The 17,958-nt window shown below is 34.1% G+C and overlaps 1 protein-coding gene across 1 annotated transcript in view; it reads left to right on the top strand.

Moving 5' to 3' along the window:
* Positions 1-17,958, top strand: part of pclob (piccolo presynaptic cytomatrix protein b) — a 191,556-nt gene that overhangs the window by 99,826 nt on the left and 73,772 nt on the right. Inside the window, 3 exon segments of the mRNA XM_062035174.1 lie at positions 9,499-9,590; positions 15,412-15,487; positions 15,563-15,682. Of these exon segments, the coding sequence (XP_061891158.1) occupies positions 9,499-9,590; positions 15,412-15,487; positions 15,563-15,682 (288 nt within the window).

Here is a 17,958-nt window from a genome sequence, read left to right as displayed (position 1 = left end):
GTAGACATACTCGCCAACCTTGAGAACTTCAAATTCGGGAGATTAGGGGGCGGGGTTTGGTGGTAGCAGGGGTTTATATTGTAGCCCGGAAGAGTTAGGGATGCAAGGGATTCTGGGTATTTGTTGTGTTACGGTGAGGATGTTCTCCCGAAATGTGTTTGTCATTTTTGTTTTGGTGTGGGTTCACAGTGTGGTGCATATTTGCAACAGTGTTAAAGTTGTTTATACGTCCGCTCTCAGTGTGACCTGTATGGCTGTTGATCAAGTATGCAGTCACTTTCGTGTGTATGCGGAAGCCGCGTACATCATGTGACTGGGCCGGCACGCTGTTTGTATGGTGAAAAAGCGGACGCGTCGACAGGTTGTAGAGGACGCTAAAGGCAGTGCCATCACGGCACGCCCTTAATATTGTTGTCCGGGTGAAAATCGGGAGAAATTCGGGAGGGGCACTGAAATTCGGGAGTCTCCCGAAAAAATCGGGAGGGTTGGCAAGTATGACTGTAGACCACAAGATCATAATATGACCCGTTTAATGCGCCTTATAATCCGGTGCGCCTTTTGTATGAAAGTAGACCCGAATCGGCAGTGCGCCTTTTAATCCGGTGCGCCCTATGGTCCGAAAAATACGGTACTCTTCTGAATGATTCACTTCTCTATGAGTTGCTCCTCTTAACATGCCGACTGGATTCATTCTGGAATGACCCGCATCTCAATGGTGGAAAGTAACATCCATTTAGCACGACTTTAGTTGCTGGCATATCCAATTAATTTGAGAATGAACCATCACAAAAGCACATCTGCTGCCCCCGACTCAGACTATGCATCATTGGGGAATGGCTGCACATCACGGTGGTTCCTGCAAGCTAATCAGCTCCATTTCTGGTCTCTCATGTTCCTGTTTGTGTTGTCACAAAGACATGTGGTTTTCATCGGAATTGGAACGCAAGTCCTTTTTTTCCCCCCGATGAAGCTCTTCAAAGTGGACATTGCCGCTGTGAAGCGACGCTCGATAAGAGTGTCACCTCTAAGTCTGAGAAGTGCCCATAGCTGCAGAAATAATAGGATAAGACGTCGTCATAATGTCAAAAACTACATTGCAAAACTACAGGATAACGTTTCAAATGTAAAAATACACTTTTTCGTAAATACTTCCACACCAGAGGTGTTAAAGTAGTTTTCACTGAGGGCCACATCGCAGTTATATTTGGCCCCAGAGGGCCGCTTCTTACAGTGAATTTTTGTATTAGTAAATTTTTTTTTAACTAAAATGTAAAAAAAAAATTTTTTGGTAAATTGCAGAGGTGGGACCAAGTCATTGCTTTGCAAGTCACAAGTAAGTCTCAAGTCTTTGCCCTCAAGTCTCGAGTCAAGTCCCGAGTCAAGACAGGCAAGTCCCGAGTCAAGTCCAAAGTCAAGACTAGAAAGTCTCAAGTCAAGTCCCAAGTCCTGCATTTTGAGTTTCGAGTCCTTTCAAGTCCTTTTAACCACAGACTAATATTTTTACACAGATTGTGTATGCTTTTAAAACGCTGTATTTATTTATTAAAACAAGTGCATTTGAAATTGCAGGAAAAAAAATGGTGCTGACATTGCAATTCATAATAGCACTATTAACCAGTCATTTTAATAGTTTAAACAATTTTAAACATTTAACTCATTCCTTTACAGAATAAACACATTTGCAAAAACAAACATTAACATACTATTGGTTGTATTTTATGAAAATAACGTTACCACAAAGTTGAGAAGGAGCAAAGATCTTCAATATTTGTATGTGAGAATCACAAAGAAATCTTCTGGGGGAGGATGACACCCCTACAGGGGTTTGGTTTACAAACTTTCAGCCCCCACCTAAAACAAAATTCACCAGCCGCCACTGATTATGATGCATTCTCATTTTAGGCAAAGTATAAGACAATACTTTCTCAACAGTATAATTGTAACCAGGAATAAGTCTTCAAGTAACAATATTCAAATACTAACATTGTTGGGTAAGACAGCATTTGGTTTTATTCTGAATCCAGTGAAACAGATTGGTGGTTTTAGCTGATATAAAGACTTACAGGTGTTTATATATGTTTAAGTATTTGGCAGACGCTTTTATCCAAAGCGACATACATAAAAAATAGATATAAAACAATCACTGTAAACATTATCATTTAAGGGAAGAATGTAATACAAAATATCAATACAAAGTGTCAAGACAGAATAAACTCTCTGCTGCTGCAGCAACAGAGTTACAGTCTATAGGTCCCTAAAATATATAGATATCTAATGTATTCATACATTGTTTATGTAGGATATACGCATGTATATATAATCTAATCATATTGTTTCTTCAATTTATAAATAGCTGACCGTTTTTTCCCCCTTCTCTGGGATTATATTCCCAGTTTTGATCTCGGACGTCTGGTCATTTATAGCGTATAAGAATATTATATTACTGTTAAGCAAACTATGAATAATAAAAACGCCAAAACATGTGTCCGTTATCATAGCTACACGTATGACAAAAAAAACGCGTGAAAATCAGTGGTATTCTGTGAGGTAAGATTAATTAAATTTGCTGACAGTTCATTGCTCCTGCCAAATGAATTGCACTGAGTGGAGCGGATCACCACTCCAAGATGGCGGCTCCGCGTCTCGTCCGCGCCAGTAGGCAGTAGCGCTCAATGCTGCGTACCCTTATAAGATGTCTATGGTTATAACGTTAGCAGTGAGTTTACAGCCTCACTGATTTAACTACACAGCAAATAAAAGTCATGTTACTTAGCCAATAAACGTTATCTTACATTCAAAACTTACCCTTCTTTGTGCAACTTCAAATGTCGAACGAAGTTGGAAGTTGTTGCGTCTCCGTCTGTAATATTCGAACTGCGTGATTTGCATACGGCAATTCGTTTTTTGTTGACCAAGTCGTAGTTTTTATACCCGAACGAAACCAAATTTGGCATAATTGTTTCTGACTGCCGCATTGTTTGATGACTCATGTTCGGTGGTTGTCCTGCAATTGGATTGGATGAGAGCTGTGGGATGAAAACAACGTAGATTTAATTTGATTGGCTGTTGTACTGACAGCACACACGCTGACAAGCAGCACACACGCTGATAGACACAGACGTATAAAATGAAAGATACGGAGCGCTCCCAAATAACTTTTTATGGTTTGGGTTTTGGGGAAAGTAGCAAGTCATGTCAAGTCATAAGCCTCAAGTCCAAGTGAAGTCACAAGTCATTGATGTTAAAGTCTAAGTCGAGTTGCAAGTCTCTTTACATTTTGTCAAGTCGAGTCTAAAGTCATCAAATTCATGACTCGAGTCTGACTCGAGTCCAAGTCATGTGACTCGAGTCCACACCTCTGGTAAATTGCAATAATTTCACCTCAAAATGTAGTGTATATTACTGTAAATGGAAAAACAGTACTGCTGTTTTTATGGTTAAAAAAAAAAAAAAGGCAGCCCGATTGCCAGAATTTTACTGTAAAACGTACATTTGTTTTTTTTACTATAAATAAAAAAAACCCTGCAATTTTACAGTAAAAGTTTGTCACCTGTGCTGCCAGTTTGTTAGTTTTTTTTGTTGTTGTTTTTACCGTAAATCAACAACTGTAGATTTCTCGGTGTATTACTGTAAATGGCAAAACGGCACCACAGTTAATTACGGTTAAAAAAATGTATGTTTTTTTTTTCATTTTGAGAAAATTGCTGTAAAAACCACAGTAAATTTCACAATTTTACCATGAAATGTATTGCTGCTTTTATATTGCCCAATTTGATAGGATAACTTGCTTTGAAATCATTATTATTAGTAGGGGTGTGGGGAAAAAAATCGCGATTCTCACGTTGTGCGATTCAGAATCGATTCTCATTTTTTTAAAAATCGATTTTTTATTTATTTATTAATTATTTATTTATTTTTTTAATTAATCAATCCAACAAAACAATACACAGCAATACCATAACAATGCAATCCAATTCCAAAACCAAACCCGACCCGCTTCTTACAGTGAATTTTTGTATTAGTACATTTTTTTTAACTAAAATGTAAAAAAAAAAAAGTTTGGTAAGTTGCAATAATTTCACCTCAAAATGTAGTGTATATTACTGTAAATGGAAAAACAGTACTGCTGTTTTTATGGTTAAAAAAAAAAAAGGCAGCCCGATTGCCAGAATTTTACTGTAAAACGTACATTTGTTTTTTTACTATAAATTTAAAAAAACCCTGCAATTTTACAGTAAAAGTTTGTCACCTGTGCTGCCAGTTTGTTAGTTTTTTTTGTTGTTGTTTTTTTGACCGTAAATCAACAACTGTAGATTTCTCGGTGTATTACTGTAAATGGCAAAACGGCACCACAGTTAATTACGGTAAAAAAAAATGTATGTTTTTTTTTTTCATTTTGAGAAAATTGCTGTAAAAACCACAGTAAATTTCACAATTTTACCATGAAATGTATTGCTGCTTTTATATTGCCCAATTTGATAGGATAACTTGCTTTGAAATCATTATTATTAGTAGGGGTGTGGGAAAAAAAATCGCGATTCTCACGTTGTGCGATTCGGAATCGATTCTCATTTTTTTTAAATCGATTTTTTATTTATTTATTAATTTTTTTTAAATTAATCAATCCAACAACACAATACACAGCAATACCATAACAATGCAATCCAATTCCAAAAGCAAACCCGACCCAGCAACACTCAGAACTGCAATAAACAGAGCAATTGAGAGGAGACACAAACACGACACAGAACAAACCAAAAGTAGTAAAATAAAAATGAATATTATCAACAACAGTATCAATATTAGTTACAATTTCAACATAGCAGTTCATTGACATTATCATTAGACATTTATAAAAAAAAAAAGAACAAAAGTGTCACAGTGGCTTACACTTGCATCGCATCTCATAAACTTGACAACACATTGTGTCCAATATTTTCACAATGATATAATAAATCATATTTTGGTTCATTTAAAATAATGTTTTTTTTAAATTTTTATTAATGTTTGTAATGATAATGTCAATGAGGGATTTTTAATCACTGCTATGTTGAAATTGTTACTAATATTGATACTGTTGTTGATAATATTTTTTCAGTTCTTGTGTCCTCAATTGCTCTGTTTATTGCTATTCTGAATGTTGCTGGGTCGGGTTTGGTTTTGAAATTGCATTGCATTGTTATGGTATTGTTGTGTATTGTTTTAATAAAAAATAAATAAAAAAAAATCGTTTTTGAATCGAGAATCGTGTTGAATTGAAAAAAAAAGTCGATTTTGAATCGAATCGTGGGACACCCAAAGATTCACAGCCCTAATTATTAGTATTTATTTATATTTAAAACAATTGTTTGAATGTTTGATAATGCATTTTTGCATAATTAGACGATTTTTAAGTTAACATAATTTGCGATTACATTATATTGTTTTTCTCCCAAAATAGAAGGAAATAATACATTTAGTAAGAAAAGTACTTTATTGACACATATTATTTCCAGGCTTTTGAGGGCCAAATAAAATGAAGTGGCGGGCCACATCTGGCCCCCGGGCCTTGAGTTTGACACCTGTGCTCCACAACAAACATTTTATTCTTCTTTCATTCCTAACACAATGCATGTTATTTAGTGTCACTCCTGACTCATGTTTGCTTATTGATGTTTCTTCTTCAATACCTTCACTCAGGAACATTTGAACACATAAATACAGTGTTTCCCATAAACTGCCAAGATACTTGTGGGGGCGTGGCTATGGGCGTGGTCGCCATGACATCATCGAGTAATTTGCATAATTTACTACAATGATATGATTTTCTCTAAAAAGGCTCAAAAAATGTGTACTTACTAATTAATAATAACAGTTTTGTTTTAAACATCCATCCATCCATCCATTTTACAATATAATTACAACACTTTATGTACATATTTATATACAGATTTGAACATTAAGTTATTCACTGAAATATATTTATTAATTGTGGTTCTTACAAAAAATATATCTTATAAAATATAAAAGCTAAAATGTCTCTTAAAGCTCTGCCCCTTTAATTAGTGCATACTAAATAATTTAACTTTAGCCTACTACTACAACCATATTATTTACCAGCAACATAAAGTGAAACAGAGGCAAAGGTGTCCTGCCACAGTCAGTAACAAATAAACAGAAAACAGTAGTGGTCAAATACAAATAAGGCAACAAGAGAAGTATCCTACACTTCTCTTTTGTAAAGTAAATCTAAACCGCCTAAATGGGCATCTACATCAACTATATGATTTGCCTGAGAAGCTGGACAGGACAAAAAAAATAAAATAATAGTATTTTTATTTTATTTTATTTTTTATTTTATTTGTGGCGGACGTCATTCTTTCGTGGCGGGCCGCCACAAATAAATGAATGTGTGGGAAACACTGAAATATAAGCAATGCTTCTTCCGACTCCTTTTCAGTCACGTTTAGTCGTACAAATGTAGCCAAGCGATGTTCTTTAATGTTAAGCATGTCTGAAACAAATCAACCGTACGGAACTTAACTGTGTCATTAGAATGTTACTAAAAAAAAAGCTGTAATGTTTTACATTCAATTTAATGCAAACTTTATTTATTTTGTTATTTTGTCATTTTGATTTATTTTGTATTCTGCCCGAAGCTGAAAAACATCCTTTGAATTTGCGAAATCTTATCGATTCCAATGTAAGAGATGTTAAACTGATGGAGGGATCATAGACATCTTCCCTTCAGTGTCTTGTATATACCAGGGATTCTCAAACTGTGGTACGTCTACCACTAGTGGTACGCCAAAAAAATACTTGATTAAAATGCAGTGTTTTACAAACGTTTGTACAAACCCCTTTTCCATATGAGTTGGGAAATTGTGTTGGATGTAAATATAAACGGAATACAATGATTTGCAAATCATTTTCAACCCATATTCAGTTGAATATGCTACAAAGACAACATATTTGATGTTCAAACTGATAAAAAAAAAAAAAAATTCAAATAATCATTAACTTTAGAATTTGATGCCAGCAACACGTGACAAAGAAGTTGGGAAAGGTGGCAATACATACTGATAAAGTTGAGGAATGCTCATCAAACACTTATTTGGAACATCCCACAGGTGAACAGGCAAATTGGGAACAGGTGGGTGCCATGATTGGGTATAAAAGTAGATTCCATGAAATGCTCAGTCATTCACAAACAAGGATGGGGCGAGGGTCACCACTTTGTCAACAAATGTGTGAGCAAATTGTTGAACAGTTTAAGAAAAACCTTTCTCAAAGTGCAATTGCAAGGAATTTAGCGATTTCACCATCTACGCTCCGTAATATCATCAAAGGGTTCAGAGAATCTGGAGAAATCACTGCACGTAAGCAGCTAAGCCCGTGACCTTCCATCCCTCAGGCTGTACTGCATCAACAAGCGACATCAGTGTGTAAAGGATATCACCACATGGGCTCAGGAACACTTCAGAAACCCACTGTCAGTAACTACAGTTGGTCGCTACATCTGTAAGTGCAGGTAAAAACTCTCCTATGCAAGGCGAAAACCGTTTATCAACAACACCCAGAAACGCCGTCGGCTTCGCTGGGCCTGAGCTCATCTAAGATGGACTGATACAAAGTGGAAAAGTGTTCTGTGGTCTGACGAGTCCACATTTCAAATTGTTTTTGGAAACTGTGGACGTCGTGTCCTCCGGACCAAAGAGGAAAAGAACCATCCGGATTGTTATAGGCGCAAAGTGTAAAAGCCAGCATGTGTGATGGTATGGGGGTGTATTAGTGCCCAAGACATGGGTAACTTACACATCTGTAAAGGCACCATTAATGCTGAAAGGTACATACAGCTTTTGGAGCAACATATGTTGCCATCCAAGCAACGTTATCATAGACGCCCCTGCTTATTTCAGCAAGACAATGCCAAGCCACATGTTACAACAGCCTGGATTCATAGTAAAAGAGTGCGGGTACTAGACTGGCCTGCCTGTAGTCCAGACCTGTCTCCCATTGAAAATGTGTGGCGCATTATGAAGCCTAAAATACCACAACGGAGACCCCCGGACTGTTGAACAACTTAAGCTGTACATCAATCAAGAATGGGAAAGAATTCCACCTGAGAAGCTTCAAAAATGTGTCTCCTCAGTTCCCAAATGTTTACTGAGTGTTGTTAAAAGGAAAGGCCATGTAACACAGTGGTGAACATGCCCCTGTGACAACTTTTTTTGCAATGTGTTGCTGCCATAAAATTCTAAGTTAATGATTATTTGCACAAAAAAAATGAAGTTTCCCAGTTTGAACGTTAAATATCTTGTGTTCGCAGTCTATTCAATTGAATATAAGTTGAAAAGGATTTGCAAATCATTGTATTTTGTTTTTAATTGACCAATTACACAACGTGACAACTTCACTGCTTTTGACAGATCCATTAAGAGTTTGAGAATCATTTTGCAGTATAGGTATTAATTATACACCATAAAACATTAACAAAACGCTATGTCACATGAATGGTTATTAAAGTTGTTACTTTGTGGAATGAAAAAAACATGGTGTTTACTTTTTGATATCAATATAAAACACAAAGCAGTTTGGCTAATGAAGATAAAGTCAAATAAACCAGCTTTGTTCTTCAGCAACAGCCATATACTTCACAGTGCAACAGTATGGCCAACGGAAATAAACAAGAGTGATACCTCGCACAATCTTTGTGCCTCACCGACAACTCAGCCAGCGTTCAATTCGATGAGACGACAAAACATTTGAGCTAGTATTGATGTTATTGGAACACTAACAAAGTTAGCAGTTCAATTAAAGGAGGAGTGAACATCCCAGTCAACAAACTACAGACTTTATAAACAAGTTGTGGCAACATTACTGACACATTGCCTGCAGCATGCTAACTCTGACGGAAGGACGCTAGCTGCATGTTAAAAAAAACAAAAAACATTTTCAAAGCAAAGTCCGTGTAGTCGCTGCAATGTTTTCTCGAGCCGAACGACGATGCGGCGCTTCAGTTTTCAGGAAGTAAGCAGCGTTGCCTAAAATGCATTGAAAAAAGACGGTTTTTTTTTGGTAATTAGAAATTTAAACGGTGTTACTAACAGTCAGGAATTTTACCACGGTTTATCATTATACCGTTTACTGTTACATCCCTAATTTAAACACATTGTTACTGTTCAGACTATGTCTAATGTTACACTGGCCAAAAATATTTCAAATGCACTTGTTTTTAATGAATACTTAGATCTACAATGCTACACTACCTATTGTTGGTTGTTATGGTGGTACCAACACCAAGTAGAAGAAGGACAAATACATTCAATTACACAAAATTGATGTGTGACAGACTTTGTGATGCATATTGGAAACTTTGTTTCCAAAGCTTAATTGGAAAATTGAGCTCTGCTTTGCCCTCACTTGACTGTTTGAAGTAGGTTTTTCTTTTATTTGTTTTTTATTTGTATTATTAATCAAGGGTGCGCTTGCTTTTAACCGCTGCTTGTCGTTGTCTAGCCTACCACTTGCGAAGAGAGGACACGGACTGGTTTGATAAACCAAGAGAAGGACATCCTCAGGCCCAGCATGTGGTGGTGGACCGGAGACAGGTAAGATGAGCCTTCATTGCCAAAGATTGTCATCAATTAGGGACGACGATGCTGGTTCATGTATTACAGTACTGGGTAATGTCATATAGAACTGTATTAGCAAGATATTGGACAATATAGGAAACACACCAGAGTGATCTAATTGGACAGTTAGCAAGTACTGTTTTTTTGAGGGTTTCCTGAGATAATTGCACACCTCGTCTTTGATCTTTTGGTAAAAAAACCAAACAAAGAAACGTTTATATTCTTTATTTCCATCCATCTTTAAAGAAATACACTCTATACATTGCTAATGTGGTAAATGACTATTCTAGCGGCAAATGTCTGGTTTTTGGTGCAATATCTACATAGGTGTATAGAGGCCCATTTCCAGCAACTATCACTCCAGTGTTCTAATGGTACAATGTGTTTGCTCATTGGCTCAGAAGGCTAATTGATGATTAGAAAACCCTTGTGCAATCATGTTCACACATCTGAAAACAGTTCAGCTCGTTTCAGAAGCTACAAAACAGACCTTTCTTTGAGCAGATTGAGTTTCTGGAGCATCACATTTGTGGGGTCAATTAAACACTCAAAATGGCCAGAAAAAGAGAACTTTCATCTGAAACTCGACAGTCTATTCTTGTTCTTAGAAATGAAGGCTATTCCACTAAATTGTTTGGGTGACCCCAAACTTTTGAACGGTAGTATATATATATATATATATATATATATATATATATATATATATATATATATATATATATATATATATAAACACATATATATATATATATATATATATATAAATTTGTATTTATGTTTTTAAATAAAATAAAATAAAAAAATAAAGTAATAAAGATGTTTTATTATAATAGTTGCCCACACATTTTTTTTGCTTAATTTATTATATTTAGGTATTTAAATAATAAATAAATAAATAAAGCAATACAAACATTTTATTATAATGAATGCCCACACTTGTTTTGTTTTGTTTTTCATTGCTTTATTGGTTATTAACAATCTTATTGGTGTGTTTATTAATGTACTATAACAAAAGAGTTGTAATATACATATATTAACAATCTTATTGGGGTGTTTATTAATGTACTATAACAAAGGAGTTGTAATATACATATAATAACAATCTTATTGTGTGTTTATTAATGTACTATAACAAATGAGTTGTAATATACATATATTAATAATCTTATTGGGGTGTTTATTAATGTACTATAACAAATGAGTTGTAATATACATCTATTAACAATCTTATTGGGGTGTTTATTAATGTACTATAACAAAGGAGTTGTAATATGCATCTGATAACAATCTTGTGTGTTTATTAATGTACTATAACAAAGGAGTTGTAATATACATCTATTAACAATCTTATTGTGTGTTTATTAATGTACTATAACAAAGGAGTTGTAATATGCATATATTAACAAGCTTATTGGTGTGTTTATTAATGTACTATAACAAAGGAGTTGTAATATACATCTGATAACAATCTTGTGTGTTTATTAATGTACTATAACAAAGGAGTTGTAATATACATCTATTAACAATCTTATTGTGTGTTTATTAATGTACTATAACAAAGGAGTTGTAATATACATCCATTAACAATCTTATTGTGTGTTTATTAATGTACTATAACAAAGGAGTTGTAATATACATCTATTAACAATCTTATTGTGTGTTTATTAATGTACTATAACAAAGGAGTTGTAATATACATCTATTAACAATCTTATTGTGTGTTTATTAATGTACTATGACAAAGGAGTTGTAATATACATATATTAACAATCTTATTGTGTGTTTATTAATGTACTATAACAAAGGAGTTGTAATATGCATATATTAACAAGCTTATTGGTGTGTTTATTAATGTACTATAACAAAGGAGTTGTAATATACATATATTAACAAGCTTATTGGTGTGTTTATTAATGTACTATAACAAAGGAGTTGTAATATACATCTGATAACAATCTTGTGTGTTTATTAATGTACTATAACAAAGGAGTTGTAATATACATCTATTAACAATCTTATTGTGTGTTTATTAATGTACTATAACAAAGGAGTTGTAATATACATCCATTAACAATCTTATTGTGTGTTTATTAATGTACTATAACAAAGGAGTTGTAATATACATCTATTAACAATCTTATTGTGTGTTTATTAATGTACTATAACAAAGGAGTTGTAATATACATATATTAACAATCTTATTGTGTGTTTATTAATGTACTATGACAAAGGAGTTGTAATATACATCTATTAACAATCTTATTGTGTGTTTATTAATGTACTATAACAAAGGAGTTGTAATATACATCCATTAACAATCTTATTGTGTGTTTATTAATGTACTATAACAAAGGAGTTGTAATATACATCTATTAACAATCTTATTGTGTGTTTATTAATGTACTATAACAAAGGAGTTGTAATATACATCTATTAACATGTTATTGTGTGTTTATTAATGTACTATAACAAAGGAGTTGTAATATACATCCATTAACATCTTATTGTGTGTTTATTAATGTACTATGACAAAGGAGTTGTAATATACATCTATTAACATCTTATTGTGTGTTTATTAATGTACTATGACAAAGGAGTTGTAATATACATCTATTAACAATCTTATTGTGTGTTTATTAATGTACTATGACAAAGGAGTTGTAATATACATCTATTAACATCTTATTGTGTTTATTAATGTACTATGACAAAGGTGTTGTAATATACATCTATTAACATGTTATTGTGTGTTTATTAATGTACTATAACAAAGGAGTTGTAATATACATCTATTAACAATCTTATTGTGTGTTTATTAATGTACTATGACAAAGGAGTTGTAATATACATCTATTAACAATCTTATTGTGTGTTTATTAATGTACTATAACAAAGGAGTTGTAATATACATCTATTAACAATCTTATTGTGTGTTTATTAATGTATTATGACAAAGGAGTTGTAATATACATCTATTAACATCTTATTGTTGTGTTTAGTGGGACAGGTAAAAGTTGAATTGGAGAAAATGCGGTAGTTTATAAAGTAAAGATTGTTTCTGTGTGGTATTGTTATTATAAGTGCTAACGCAGACGGACTATTTATAGCGGTACCGTGATCTTTACCATGTGTCCCTATGTTTACATCTTCGAGTGGTCCGCTGTTTCCTCGCTTCCCTGCTCCCTGGAAGTTTATTCTAGATCATAAATCATGCATCTCACCCAGGCAGAAGACGTCTGAGTAGGTATTCCGACATGTTGGGACACTTTGACAGCCATTTAGGGCCCCGAAAACGTGAGGATTATGAGATATTTTTATCATCTAAATGAGAATGTATGACATGAGTCTGCATCCTGATGTCAGCAGACATTGTACAGTAAGTGATGTTTGCGGTAATAACCAGTGATGAAGGAAAAAAAAAAGCATATATTGTGATGCCTTTTTTTTAATTAATGCGCCGCTTATGCTTAAAATGATCAAAATAGGCAAATATTAAATGTTATTATGAATGTTGCTACATGACATATATACTTACATCATGTATATATTACATGTTATTATGAATGTTACTACATGACATATATACTTACATCATGTATATATTACATGTTATTATGAATGTTACTACATGACATATATACTTACATCATGTATATATTACATGCTATTATGAATGTTACTACATGACATATATACTTACATCATGTATATATTACATGCTATTATGAATGTTACTACATGACATATATACTTACATCATGTATATATTACATGTTATTATGAATGTTACTACATGACATATATACTTACATCATGTATATATTACATGCTATTATGAATGTTACTACATGACATATATACTTACATCATGTATATATTACATGTTATTATGAATGTTACTACATGACATATATACTTACATCATGTATATATTACATGTTATTATAAATGTTACTACATGACATATATACTTACATCATGTATATATTACATGTTATTATAAATGTTACTACATGACATATATACTTACATCATGTATATATTACATGCTATTATGAATGTTACTACATGACATATATACTTACATCATGTATATATTACATTTAATTATAAATGTTACTACATGACATATATACTTACATCATGTATATATTACATGTTATTATAAATGTTACTACATGACATATATACTTACATCATGTATACATTACATGCTATTATGAATGTTACTACATGACATATATACTTACATCATGTATATATTACATTTAATTATAAATGTTACTACATGACATATATACTTACATCATGTATATATTACATGTTATTATAAATGTTACTACATGACATATATACTTACATCATGTATATATTACATGCTATTATGAATGTTACTACATGACATATGTACTTACATCATGTATATATTACATGCTATTATAAATGTTACTACATGACATATATACTTACATCATGTATATATTACATGTTATTATGAATGTTACTACATGACATATATACTTACATCATGTATATATTACATTTCATTATAAATGTTACTACATGATATATATACTTACGTCATGTATATATTACATGTTATTATGAATGTTACTACATGACATATATATACTTACATCATGTATATATTACATGTTATTATAAATGTTACTGCATGACATATATATTTACATCATGTATATATTACATGTTATTATGAATGTTACTACATAACATATATACTTACATCATGTATATATTACATGTTATTATGAATGTTACTACATGACATATATATTTACATCATGTATATATTACATGTTATTATGAATGTTACTACATGACATATGTACTTACATCATGTATATATTACATGTTATTATGAATGTTACTACATGACATATGTACTTACATCATGTATATATTACATTTCATTATAAATGTTACTACATGACATATATACTTACATCATGTATATATTACATGTTATTATGAATGTTACTACATAACATATATACTTACATCATGTATATATTACATGTTATTATGAATGTTACTACATGACATATATACTTACATCATGTATATATTACATGTTATTATGAATGTTACTACATGACATATATACTTACATCATGTATATATTACATGTTATTATGAATGTTACTACATGACATATATACTTACATCATGTATATATTACATGTTATTATGAATGTTACTACATGACATATATACTTACATCATGTATATATTACATGTTATTATGAATGTTACTACATGACATATATATTTACATCATGTATATATTACATGTTATTATAAATGTTACTACATATCATACATACTTACTTTATGTATATATTAAATGTTATTATAAATGTTACTACATGACATATATACTTACATCATGTATATATTACATGTTATTATGAATGGTACTGCATGACATATATACTTACATCATGTAGATAGAACCTCAGTGGAGGTGATTGGATGTTTTTTAAAGGCTTTGTAGGCTCCATTGTAAGTTACATTTTGATCACATTTATTTATTATTTAGAATGCAAAAAAAAAAATGGTCCTGTCTTTTGTAATGATTGTGAACGATAAGCAAAATTCCAAAAACAGTGCAGTTCCCCTTTAAGAGCTGACTTACTTCAAAGAGACACTTGCTATTTGATGCAATGTACCAAAAGTGAAAAGTGTGTGACTCTCAGGCCTCAGACAGCGCCATTCAAATGTCGACCATTCATGCTGAATATGCATTTTGAACACATTGTCACATATTCCTCAGATGAAACTGGTCCCTTACGTCTTCCCTCACACTCGTGTGAAGCTCCTGAGAGACCAGAGGGACTCCAGTGTGTCAGGTACTAACTCACACCTCATCACCTCATCATGTCGGATTCTTGCTTTCAGGGCTGATTGTTACGTATGTTCTTTAGGCAACGGTCTCGGGATACGAGTGGTTGGTGGCAAAGAGATTCCGGGGAGCCGCGGAGAGATCGGAGCCTACATTGCCAGAGTTATTCCTGGTGGAATGGCAGAGGGCAAAGTCATTGAGGGTAAAAGCAACTTGCAATTATTGCTTAAAGTCTACAGACTAGGCTTGTCCCCATACCGATGTTTTGGTACCGTTACCAAAATGTATTTCGATACATTTCTCAATAAAGGGGACCACAAAAATGGCATTATTGTCTTTATTTTAACAAAACGATCTTAGGGTACATTAAACATATGTTTATTATAGCAATTTAGTCCTTAAATACAAACCCCGTTTCCAAATGAATTGGGAAATTGTGTTAGATGTAAATATAAACAAAATACAATGATTTGCAAATCCTTTTCAACCCATATTCAGTTGAATGCACTACAACAGGGGTCGGCAACCCGCGGCTCCGGAGCCGCATGCGGCTCTTTGACCACTCTGATGCGGCTCAGCTACATACTTGCCGACCCCCCGATTTTCCCAGGAGACTTGTGGATCTCAGTGCCTGTCTAAGAAATCTCCAAGGGCAATTATAATCCTATTTTCACTCTAATCACTACATAAAGGGCGTGCTCTAAATGCACTGCAGTAATTGTCCTCTACAGTATTTACTAACAGCGTGCCAGCCCGGCCACATGTTGTATGTAGCTTTTACTTGCACACGTAGGAGACAGCAACGCATACTTACTCATCAGCCACACAGCTTACACTGACGGTAGTGTAACACAACACAACCAATACCCAGAATCCCATGCAGCCCTAACTCTTCCGGTCTAGATTATACACCCCCGCTACCACCAAACCCCCCCCCACACATCAACCCTCCCCCCCTCCGTGCGTCGGTTGAGCGGAAGAGTTAGGGCTGCATGGGATTCTGGGTATTTATTGTGTTGTGTTTATGTTGTGTTACAGTGCAGATGTTCTCCAGAAATGTGTTTGTCATTCTTTTTTGGTGTGGGTTCAAAGTGTGGCGCATATTTGTAACGTAACAGTGTTAAAGTTGTTTTTGTACGGCTACCGTCAGTGTAAGCTGTGTGGCTGCTGAGTTAGTACGCCTTGCTGTCACTTACGTGAGCAAGCTGAGGATGCATTGTACATGTGGTCGAGCAGGCACACTGTTTTGGCAGACTGTAGAGGGCGCCAAAAGCAGTGCCATCACGCCCTGATATTCGGGAGTCGACCGGAAATAATGAGAGGATCGGCAATAATGAGAGGATTGGCAAGTATGACGCTATCAAACGCCATTCATTCAAAACTCGCGGACCGCGCTAACATCAAATTTCCATATTAAAGTGCGTGTGTCTGAGACCCCTGGTTAACATAGCACAAAGCAATTTAAGCTTTGTATGCGTTGTTTTTCATTTTTAATTTAATTTTTTTTTTTGAGGCTCCCGTTATTTTCTTTAATTTGTGAAACTTGCCAAAATGGCTCTTTGAGTGGTAAAGGTTGCCGACCCCTGCACTACAAAGACAAGATATTTGATGTTCAAACTCATAAACTTTATTTATTTTTTGCAAATAATAATTAACTTAGAATTTCATGGCTGCAACACGTGCCAAAGTAGTTGGGAAAGGGCATGTTCACCACTGTGTTACATGGCCTTTCCTTTTAACAACACTCAGTAAACGATTGGGAACGGAGGAAACTAATTGTTGAAGCTTGTTTTATGGAGAGCTTCAGTCGTTCAATGTATTTTACGCTTCATAATGCGCCACACATTTTCGACGGGAGACAGGTCTGGACTGCAGGCGGGCCAGGAAAGTACACGCACTCTTTTTTTTACGAAGCCACGCTGTTGTGGACAAAGGGGTGTACCTCGCCCCATCGTTTCTTGTGAAAGACTGAGCATTTTTTGGGAAGCTGTTTTTATACCCAATCATGGCACCCACCTGTTCCCAATTAGCCTGCACACCCGTGGGATGTTCCAAATAAGTGTTTGATGAGCATTCCTCAACTTTGTCAGTATTTATTGCCACCTTTGCCAACTTCTTTGTCACGTGTTTTTTTTTTTTTTTTATCAGTTTGAACATCAAATATGTTGTCTTTGTAGCATATTCAACTGAATATGGGTTGAAAATGATTTGCAAATCATTGTATTCCGTTTATATATACATCTAACACAATTTCCCAACTCATATGGAAACGGGGTTTGTAAAATAGTGAACATACTAGACCAGTGTTTTTCAACCTTTTTTGAGCCAAGGCACATTTTTTTTTCCATCCATCCATCCATCCATTTTCTACCGCTTATCCCTTTCGGGGTCGCGGGGGGTGCTGGAGCCTATCTCAGCTACAATCGGGCGGAAGGCGGGGTACACCCTGGACAAGTCGCCACCTCATCACAGGGCCAA

The sequence above is a fragment of the Entelurus aequoreus genome, linkage group LG24, assembly GCF_033978785.1.
Source record: "Entelurus aequoreus isolate RoL-2023_Sb linkage group LG24, RoL_Eaeq_v1.1, whole genome shotgun sequence".
NCBI lineage: Eukaryota > Metazoa > Chordata > Actinopteri > Syngnathiformes > Syngnathidae > Entelurus > Entelurus aequoreus.
Note: the sequence above shows the minus strand (reverse complement) of the source record. Positions and strands in the feature narration are given on the sequence as shown.